Consider the following 9,836-nt stretch of genomic DNA (forward strand, 5'->3'; position numbering starts at 1 on the left):
CGCGCACGCGCCTTCTAGCGGGGGGAGGAGCAGGGCGGGGTGGCCCTGCGGGCGCGCTCCCGCAGGCGGCGCGCTGACGTAACGCGCGCGGAGCGGGGGCGCGCACGGCACGTGGCGGGGCGGAGCGGGGCCCGGCGGCGGCGGCGGCGGCGGCAGGTGAGTGAGGGAGCGAGGGAGTGAGGGAGGGAGGGACCGCCCGCAGCGGCCTCCGCAACCCCTCCCGCCCGCGCGGGCCCGGCACTGCCGCCACCGCCGCCCGCGCGGCGCGCGGACAGGGCCCGGTCCCCCTGCCCGCCGTTATCCCGGCCCCGCGGCCTCCTCCTATCCCCGGCCGCGCCGCCCCCGCCCGGCGCACACGGAGGACGAAGGGCGTCGGGGGGCCCGGGCCCCGGCCCTGCCGCCATCCGCCGCGCTCCCGGGGAGCGGAGCCGCGCCGGGCGGGCGGTGCAGCCCCGAAGGACGGCGCGGGCCGCGGTGTCCGTGGCTGCCGGGCCCGCCCGGTGTGCCCTAGCCCGGGGCGGGGCCGCAGCCCGCGGGCAGCACTGCAGCGCACGTGGGCTCTGCCGTGGCTCTCGGGTGACCCGGGCCAGCACAGTCATAGCTGGGCTCCTCGCGGCCGCCGGCGCGGGGGCCGGTCTGACCGGTTCACCGGCACGAGTCCTGGTTCCGATGGTGACGGCTGTGCCGTAGTGGGCAGTGCACGTGTGCCCGACGAGCTGCCTCTCCCAGTGCATGCTCTGTGTATGCCTTGGAAGCACTGACACTGTTCTTAACATTACCGGTACAGCAGTGTTTATCCAGCATCTGGAACACGGTGTACAGGGGTGCAGAAGAATCTTTAAGAATCTTTACAGATTTTGCCCTTTGTGCTTGCCGGGTACCTGCTAAATCCTGTACTCAGGTGGAGACTGTAGCCTGGTGAAGGTGGTGTCCAGAGGGGAATCCCCCCCGAGCAGACTCATTTTTTGCCACAAGCCACCGCTGGCCCTGTGGGTGCATGACCTTTGACTGGTCCCTGTACCCGAGCAAGTTCCTCTTTGACTAATCATCAGCAGTAATTCTCCCCTTAGGCTAACTTCCTGTCCTGAGCTGTTTGTAATCTGCCCTTTGTCACTGGGGATGAGATGTAAAGCAGCAGAGGAAGTGATGCCTACTCAGGAATCTGGGTACCTGGCTTCCTCAGTCCTCTGGGATGCCCCTGAAATGAGACATGATAAGATCTTGGTCATGAAGGAGGGGGTTTTTGTCACTCCTTTCCTGTACTTGAGACCTCATTGCAGCATCCTGTGCCATAGGTGTTGTTCTGGATGAGTCTGCTCCATCTGAGGTGTGCATGGTATGAAAATACAGGATGAATGGCAGCAGGAGGTGATTCCTAAGTCTGTGACAGTGACAGGCAGTAGCTAGAGTATCAGTCTCGGGATGTGCTCTGAATGCTGTGACCTCAGCCCAAGTCCTGCCTTCCAGGTTTCAGAGCCCACTGTCTCTGGCCTCCTGCCGTGCTCTCTGCATTGACGTCTCCCTGATCTGCTGACTTCAGTTGCTCTGCTGCTGGTGGCATGTGTGTGCCACATCTGCCAAGAAGCCAACTCGCTGTTTGAAAGCTGTCCAGGAGCACAAGCTTCATTTGTGTCTGTAATGACCCTTCGATGTGAGTGGATGCCAGGAGCCTCCAGAATTAAACTCGTTCCAGGCGTCATGCAAGGAGTGTTGGTGTCCTCGTGGGGAGAACAATAATAGCTCCACGTCCGGTAGGCTCCTGTGAGTGCCAACTCCCTCCATCTCCTCCAATGCAGGCTCAGGGATGGACTCCACCTTGTCCCTCTGAAGAGACTCTGCATGCTCTCAGCAGCCAGGAGGGGATTCTGCTGCCAGCTTCTCCACGAGCTGCCTTGCAGCAGGACTTGCTCAGTGGCAGCCTGGGAGGGGATCCATCCCTGCAGTGGTGTTGCTGCCGTGCCCACCAGCTGCCCACGGACAAAGCAGTGTACGTGCACCATCTGCTCTGAGCTCCTTGGCCTGCACCCTCTGAGCTCCCCAGAGCTCCTGGCAGACTCTTGGCTTGCTTTCCCAAGTGCTCTCTGTGATCCTGTTGCATTCCCTCTCTCAGAGCCCCGAGAGGATGTGAACTTTGGAATGGAGTCTCTGAGCACGCTGCAGACTCAGTGCATGTGTGACACTGCAGCTGAGTAACAGGAGGACTGGTTCATTGCTGTGAGCAGCCCTTCTGTCTGGCTGCAGGGCACCAGCCTTGCCTGGGCCCTTCACCATGTTCCTCCTGCTGCCCTTTGACAGCTTAGTGGTTAATCTCTTGGGGATTTCCATAACTGTCCTCTTCACTCTGCTTCTGGTTTTCATCATTGTGCCAGCAATTTTTGGAGTCTCATTTGGCATCCGCAAGGTTTACATGAAAACTTTATTAAAGATTTTTCAGGTAAGTCATATTTTCAGAATGTTCTGTGTGTTTGCAGAGGTTTGCCCAAGAATGGTCATGATAGGAGGAGAGGCTTTTGCCTCAGAAGGGCATTGTGGGTGACTGGAGTGGCAGGCTGGGCTGTGGATGTCGTGCTGCTGCCAGTTGCCCTCTTTGTCTCATCTCAGCCAAATGCAGTTTACAAGACCTGTGTGGGCTGTTTTTTCCCTGTAATTAATCCAGTAAGTCTTCAGCTAAAGCAGTAGTGTAGCAGGGCTCGGCAGGAGTGCAGTAGGATCTGAGGGGTGGCTTGGAGGGTTCATGTTCCAGAGTGCTGCTGCTTGATGTCAGGTGTGATGGGGAGGGAGCAGGCTGCAGCCAGCAGCTTGCTGCTCTTCAGGACACATTTGGGCAAAGCAAGAGCACAGGGGCTAAGGCAGGACTTTTGTGCTGCAAGCCCTGAGTGGTCTGTGGCCAGAACCCAGAGCTCTCAACATGCTTCTGTCCTGGAGTGTCACCTACTGAGCCATGTCTGGAGCTGCTGCCTTGGAGGACAACCAGCAGCCCTTGCCCTTGCCGACCCTCTTGGCACAGAGAGGCCAAGTGGAATTTTCCAGCTTGTTGTCATGCTGTTCCCTTGCCTGCCTTTGGTGGACTAATTTTATGGGCTGTCTGTGAGCCAACACCTCTTGAAGCAAGTTCCTGACCAGGCCAGAATATTATATCTAAGAGTAGTAGGTAAAGCCTATACTGCCCTACCCTGACAGCCCAGGTGAAAGGCAAAGTGTTTGCTAGGGAGGTTTTAGGCTCTTAAATATGGAGCTCATGTTGCTAAAGGATGTATGGTATAGCTACTGCTGTTGGAACAGGGCTGATGGTACCCAGAGTATCCCTGTATACTGGCTGGCTTGGAAAGACAGCCCTGGAGCTCAGACTGTGCACCTCAGTAAACTCCTGAGTCCTCCCAAAAGCCTGAGGAATCAATGGGAAGACCCTGGGCTTTGTGGGGTGCTTCATTAACACAGGTATCCAGAGACCTGACTACAAATTTACTGACTGAGGTGGGCAGAAAAATGTTTCAAATTGAACTTTTCACAATGTATTCCTTTCCTTTGATTCAGGTACATTTTCTCTCGACATCTCTGTTGGTGTTAGAAACTATCTTTCTGAAAAGACTAGGAAGTCTATTTCAGCTTTTATTAAAGAATCTTAGTGGTGGGATAGAGGAGCACTCGTGCACAATTGGACACTGATTTAGTGGAAAATTCGCTCATTAAGTCTGACCATTCAGAACTGTATTTTGGAGGGCAGTTATTTACTGGAGATATTTTCCCAGTGCTCGAGGCCAGTGTTGGGAGCCAGAGGGGCAGCACGTGGCAGAGTCTGGAAGCTGGTGGGACACAGCCCAGGCTGCCAGAGCTGTGTGCTGGCAGCACACCCCTGTGGTGGGCAGGGAGGGAGGGAGGCACTGCTGTGGCTCAGGTGGGAGGCTGCATCTGTGCTGCCGCAGTCAGGATGGAGATGTGCTGGGCTTGCAAGCACTGCCTTGTCCACAGACTGCTCAGCTACTGCAAGGCCAGAGCTCCTCTCCTGACTTCTGGGATGGCAGTATGTAGGCAATCTTCTGCAATCCTGGAGTTCTAGCTGCTGGCAGAGGCAGCTGCAAGGTGAGCAGAACAGTCCAGCTGCAATTAGCATTCCCTGATTGCTTCCTCCTCATCTGCTGCTGCTGCTATGGGCTGAGATTGGAATGCCAGAGTTCCCAGCAACGTCCCCTCTTCACAGATCAGCATGTTGTACACAAGTCCTCCTCCTTCCAGACCTATATGAGCTGCAGGCTGTGAAGGTTGTTTGGAGGGCAGGCAAGGAAACTGCACAGAAATGCAGCCTGCAGTTTGTGCTGGTGCCCTTGAAAATTACCTGAGAGAACAAGTAGTCCTGGCACAGGATTTGGCAGCCAGCTGTCTGGGGGTGTTTGCTGCTGTTGTTTTGGGCAGATTGCTGAGGTGAGAAGCAGCAGCAGCCATTAGCTGAATCAGAGGGAAAGAATCCCATCCCATCATCAGCCTGATGTTTTGCAGCAACCTGAGAACAAAGATTCTGCTTTGAATCTGGAAGAAACAAGGGTTGAAAAGTAGCACTGGTTCCCTGACCAGCTTCCTACACTGTGGTGCAGACGCCCCAGCAGGATGCACAGCTCAGCCAGAAGCTGTGCAGTGGCAACCATGTGCAAGGTGCAGCAGGGGTCTGAGAGGTCATGGAAACTGCAGAAAATCTTGCTATGCCATCTCAGCACTCTTCTTCCCTCTGGCACTCTCTGTTTCCCAGGCCAGTCTTTGCTTCCACCTCAGTTCAGTTGGGTTCATCACTCACTCTTTCAGTTCTGTATGGAAGCCTCCTGCTTTAGCCCCTTCTTCTCCCCTGAACTGTGGTCCTTCCTGCAAGTCAGCTCTAAAATGGGCAGTAGCGTGGAGTTACAGGCCTTACAAATCCTGGTTGTCCTGTCTGTCTTGCAGTGGGCAACACTGAGAATAGAGCGTGGTGCCAAGGAGAAGAACCATCCATTGTACAAGCCCTATGTCAATGGTGAGATCCTGCCCTGCACGGGTACATGGAGTTCAAAATTCTTTTGGGGAAGTGGGGTAAATGTGACATCTCTGGGCAGCTGAGGTCTATTGGGAAGTCTTTCCCATGGAGGAGGGAGTTCTAGAGAGCTGTTTCACGAGGAGGGGCAGGGAATCACCCCAGGAGTGCTTCATTTCTAGAGAGTGGGGAGGACTGGTTTCTGCCTGTCTGGACTAGAGGAAGAAGGGGACCCTGAGAAGGGTGGGTGAGGAAGGGCCTTGGCTTTTGTGTCTTTGGGTGGGTGAGTCACAGCTTGCTCAGGGCTGCCTGCGGTGTGCTGCAGGTATCATTGCCAAGGAGCCAACGTCCCTGGAGGAGGAGATCAAGGAGATGCGGCGGAGCGGCAGCGGCAAGGCCCTGGACACCCCCGAGTTTGAGCTCTCAGATATCTTCTATTTCTGCCGCAAAGGCATCGAGACCATCATGGACGATGAAGTGACCAAGAGGTTCTCGGCTGAGGAGCTGGAGTCCTGGAACCTGCTCAGCAGGACCAACTACAACTTCCAGTACATCAGCCTGCGCCTCACTGTGCTCTGGGGGCTCGGTGTGCTCATCCGCTACTGCTTCCTCCTGCCCCTCAGGTGGGTGCTGCTGCACGCCCTGCTGCCAGCAAGCTGCTGCTGGCCTGCCTTTGCTAGCGTGGGGTTTCTCTCTTTCTGCAGGATAGCCCTGGCATTTACTGGCATCAGCTTGTTGGTCACTGGTACCACAGTGGTGGGATATTTGCCAAATGGAAGGTGAGTTCATCTTCGAGGGAGGAGCAGATGGGGAGCACTCTGTGCAGTTTGAGGCCTGATAATCCTGAAATTTCCCTACTCTGTTCCTACCATCTGCAGACACAGCAGGTGGTCCTGGCAGCGTGGTCTCAGGAGTGGACACCCTGCCATTTTCAACAAAGGACCTAGATTGAGCACTAAGCTGGTGGCAGAGCACTCAGCCCTGTCCTCTGAAAGGAGTAATAACAGAAAGGAGCAAAGGCCAAAATTTTATTCTCATGAGTTGAGAATCAGTGATCAGCTGATGGCAAATCTCAGGACACCCTGTATTTCTGTAGCAGAGATGGGAAGGCTTGGCTGGATTCCACAGCCTGGGGCAGCTGGGCTGAGTGGCACTATTGGAGAGGGTATTGTAGGGCTCGGGAGTGATGGTCTCTGTCCTGGGCTGCAGGTGTAAGGACTTCCTGAGCAAACACGTGCACCTGATGTGCTACCGGATCTGCGTGCGTGCCCTCACAGCCATCATCACCTACCACGACAGGTAAGGCCTGGCTGCTCCGGGCTCTCCCTGCCCAGGAGGTGCTCCAGCTCAGGCATTATGCAGCTCTCATGCTTCCTTGCTCTTTCCTCACCTCTGCCCTTGTTTTGCGTCTAGAGAGAACAGACCCCGCAATGGAGGCATCTGTGTGGCCAATCACACCTCCCCCATTGATGTGATCATCCTGGCCAGTGATGGCTACTATGCAATGGTAAGGTACCAGCTCTGCCTGCCTGGGACTGGCCGCCTGCATGGAGGGGGCAGGAAGTAGGCACAGGAGTCCTTTGAGCATGTGGAATTACTTGTCCCTGCATGGCATGGCAGGGCACTGTCAGACTCTGTGCAAGCTCAGCCTGGAGCTCAAAGCAGCAGGAGTCTGTGAGCACAGCTTTGCAAGGAGAGCTCTTTGCTCTTGTTCTTCCCCAACTGGACCTCCTGCCACAGCACTTGGGAAAGCACTTGGGGTTTGCTATATCTCTCTCTGTCCAGTTGGCACCTGGGACTTTTGCTTTTAGCCTTTCCAGGGTAGGGGTGGGAAGATGGGCCTCAGTTTGGCTCAGTTTTGGTGAAACGGTGCTGCCTTGACTGTCATGTGTGCCCAGGTGTTGTAACTTGTGTCTTCTTGCCCTGTTCAGGTGGGTCAGATCCATGGAGGGCTCATGGGTGTGATCCAGAGAGCCATGGTGAAAGCCTGTCCCCACGTGTGGTTCGAGCGTTCCGAGGTCAAAGATCGTCACCTCGTCGCCAGAAGGTGACAGTCCCTTCCTGCAGGGGTGGCTCTGGAGGCTGGGGGCAGGGGGCTGCTCACCTCCCTTGGATGGAGACACTGCATGGCATCATAGGAGATTGTTCCCCTGTTGGTGGCACCCTGGTAGTCCCTGCTGACTGCAGGATAAGGACTGTGTGCTGTTGTATTGCTTCTGGGAGCATCTGTCCCTTCTGCTAATTTTTTGACACTTTTCTGTTTAGGCTCACAGAACATGTCCAGGACAAAAGCAAACTCCCCATTCTTATTTTTCCAGAAGGTGAGTGCAAAAAAGCCAAAGAAGCACTGGGTGGAGAAGGCACCTTGCAATAGCACATCTCTGTTCCTTTCCTTCTTACATAGCCAAGGGTTTGAGACCCTTCACTAAGACAAAAGAGATATTGTGTCTTTGGAGCTGAGTGGGCCCAGAATGCAGAAGTCACACGTGATGTCCCAGTGACCCATTCTGTGCATACAGAGAGCAGGGCTTGGACTGAGAGTTAGGGGAGAGTTGGGTTCCTGTGGCCCTGCCCTTAAGCCTGTAGCTTAAACTTCTGAATGACTTGCAGAGGAAAGTTAAGACTTTGCTTGCCTCTTACAGGAACATGCATCAACAACACATCTGTGATGATGTTCAAAAAGGGGAGCTTTGAAATTGGAGCCACAGTTTATCCTGTAGCCATCAAGGTATGACAAGACAATGTTCTTAGGGCATGAGTCTGTCTGTCCCTCTGTATCTGTCTTGGCAGCCCAGTCCAGACTGGTCTGAGGGCACAGGAGAGCTGAGGTCACTCTGTGCAGTGCTGTGGGAGAGCTGACCTGTAGGTCAGTTTGGAGTGGAAGTTAGAGCCTCAGAGAGGGTGCAGCCACTGCCTGACTTCCATGAACTCTTGTGCCTTTGTAGTATGACCCACAGTTTGGAGATGCCTTTTGGAACAGCAGCAAGTACGGCATGGTGACCTACCTCCTGAGGATGATGACCAGCTGGGCCATCGTCTGCAGTGTCTGGTACTTGCCCCCAATGACTAGGCAGGTGAGGTGAACCCAGCCTATCTGATTGTTTTCCTGTTTGGTCCTTTGCTCCTGCTGAACAGTCTTATTTTTCCACAGCCTGAAGAGGACGCAGTGCAGTTTGCCAATCGAGTGAAGTCAGCCATTGCCAGGCAGGGGGGCCTTGTGGATCTGCTCTGGTGAGTCCAGTTAGGCTTTTCTCTTCCTGGTGCCAGAATTGCTTGTTCTGGGTCCTGGCAAGTGCTCATGGGCTGTAGAGCTCATTTTGTTTCTTGTTTAGGGTAGAGCAGGCTCTGGAGGAATGTTCTATAGAAGGAACCAAAGTCTTTGCTTCTTTTCTATGCTGGGCATCAGGGCTTCATTCTGTGATTTTAGCTTACATTGGGATGCCCTGAGTTTGACTTGTTTCTACTCAGCAAGGTGTGTTCAGCTTGGGAACTTGCTTTCCCAGGCACTGAGGTCTCAGAGCCGGGAGGCAGGCAGGCAGTCTCCTGTAGTGGTACTAGAGCAGCTCACGTTTCTGGCACAGTTGCTATTTAGAGCTCAGTGCAGGGCAGCTCCAGGCAGAAGCAGGTAGGAAGGTGATGTCCTTTGGGGACAGGTGCTGTGCAGTGTGCCCTGGCAGCCTGTGGTACAGGGGCAGCTGCCAGCACTCGCTGGAATTCTGACTTGCCCTGAGCAGTCCCAGATGAGGACAGTGCCTGCCTGCAGCCCCTCTGACATGACTTTCTCCCCAGGGATGGAGGACTGAAAAGGGAGAAGGTGAAAGATGCGTTCAAGGAGGAGCAACAGAAACTCTACAGCAAAATGATTGTAGGCAGCCATGAGGACCGGAGCCGCTCGTGAGTGCGCTGCCTCAGCCCTGCACAGGGCTGGCCAGAGCCTCCAGCACCAGCCAGGCCTTGTCTGGAGCAGCTCTGAGCCTTTGGACTTGGCCTACTCCAGAGCTGCTTGGACTCGCTCTCACCCTCTGGCTGCTGTTTCCCAGAGGTTACTGCTGCTGCCTGGAGTCTTTAGGCGTTAGGCAGCTCATGGCAAAGATGCCTTCCTGTTCCTGTTACAGTGAAGCCCCTTGCAGGGGCAGTATTAAATGAATTTATGGTGTCCTGTGCTTCCATGTGGTGTGTCAGCCCCAGGGAAGGACTGCTGTGATGTGCATATGTGTCAGTCACAAGTCTCCTGTAGCACAGAAGCTGGTGAGCTGTGCTGGAATTGGCTGAATGACAACCAAGGGGATCCTCGTAAGCCTGTGCCCCGTGTGTGTGAGGCATAAACCCTGAGGAGCAGAATGTGCTCTCAGGCCATTTCCAGATCCACTTCCAGGAGAAAGCTTTTTTCTTTTGCCACCTTCCTGTCAGCTTGACCCAGACTGTCGCGTCTACAGTAGCAGGCTCTTGGCTGCTCCTGCTGCAGTAAGGATCATACTCCTTGGAAACCTCCTGTGTCCCCTGGGGCTGCAGGGTGCCAGGCATCACTGCAGTGGCACGTGGGGCTCCTGAGGAATCTCTACGTGCTATAGTGGCAGCCCAGGACTTGAGGGCTAGGGCAGAAAATCCCTTTTCCAATGTCTCCTGAGGGAAACAGTGGTATCTGACCTTGTCGTGCACACACATGCATAGTATCACCCTGCTGCAAGAAAACTGAAATATTGTGCTGGAGGTGGTGCCCCTTTCTGCTCTGCAAGTAAATTAATTATTCAGTAAAACAACTTGCATTTGAGCATTTGTCCCGTGTGCTTTCCCATTTTCCTCACATTCCCACAAACTTTAGCACTTAACTGGTTTCTCT

At 54.7% G+C, this 9,836-nt stretch overlaps 1 protein-coding gene across 4 annotated transcripts; it reads left to right on the plus strand.

The window, feature by feature from the left end:
- Positions 1-52: 52 nt before the first annotated feature.
- Positions 53-9,152, plus strand: GPAT4 (glycerol-3-phosphate acyltransferase 4). 4 transcript variants are annotated; one of them, XM_079328829.1, is made up of 14 exons: positions 53-156; positions 1,468-2,434; positions 3,970-4,080; positions 4,930-4,999; positions 5,322-5,619; positions 5,701-5,775; positions 6,206-6,295; positions 6,410-6,503; positions 6,928-7,043; positions 7,262-7,317; positions 7,639-7,724; positions 7,942-8,070; positions 8,148-8,227; positions 8,786-9,152. In XM_079328829.1, the coding sequence occupies exons 5-14, from the start codon at positions 5,369-5,371 to the stop codon at positions 8,892-8,894; spliced, it is 1,086 nt and encodes a 361-aa protein (XP_079184955.1). In that variant the 5' UTR covers positions 53-156; positions 1,468-2,434; positions 3,970-4,080; positions 4,930-4,999; positions 5,322-5,368; the 3' UTR covers positions 8,895-9,152. The 4 variants fall into 4 exon arrangements, with proteins under 4 accessions (XP_079184955.1, XP_079184954.1, XP_079184953.1 ...); XM_079328828.1 differs by lacking the exon at positions 3,970-4,080; XM_079328827.1 differs by lacking the exon at positions 3,970-4,080 and having other exon boundaries at positions 87-156; positions 1,296-2,434.
- The last annotated feature ends 684 nt before the right edge of the window (positions 9,153-9,836 follow it).

Source organism: Erithacus rubecula (assembly GCF_903797595.1).
Source record: "Erithacus rubecula genome assembly, chromosome: 29".
Lineage (NCBI taxonomy): Eukaryota > Metazoa > Chordata > Aves > Passeriformes > Muscicapidae > Erithacus > Erithacus rubecula.

Excerpts from the sequence above, each read along its gene's own strand:
- GPAT4 (XM_079328828.1), top strand. The coding sequence starts at position 2,270 with ATGTTCCTCCTGCTGCCCTTTGACAGCTTAGTGGTTAATCTCTTGGGG. Across the intron at positions 7,318-7,638 it reads CATTCTTATTTTTCCAGAAG|GAACATGCATCAACAACACA; the intron begins GTGAGTGCAAAA and ends TGCCTCTTACAG. Across the intron at positions 8,228-8,785 it reads GGCCTTGTGGATCTGCTCTG|GGATGGAGGACTGAAAAGGG; the intron begins GTGAGTCCAGTT and ends CTTTCTCCCCAG.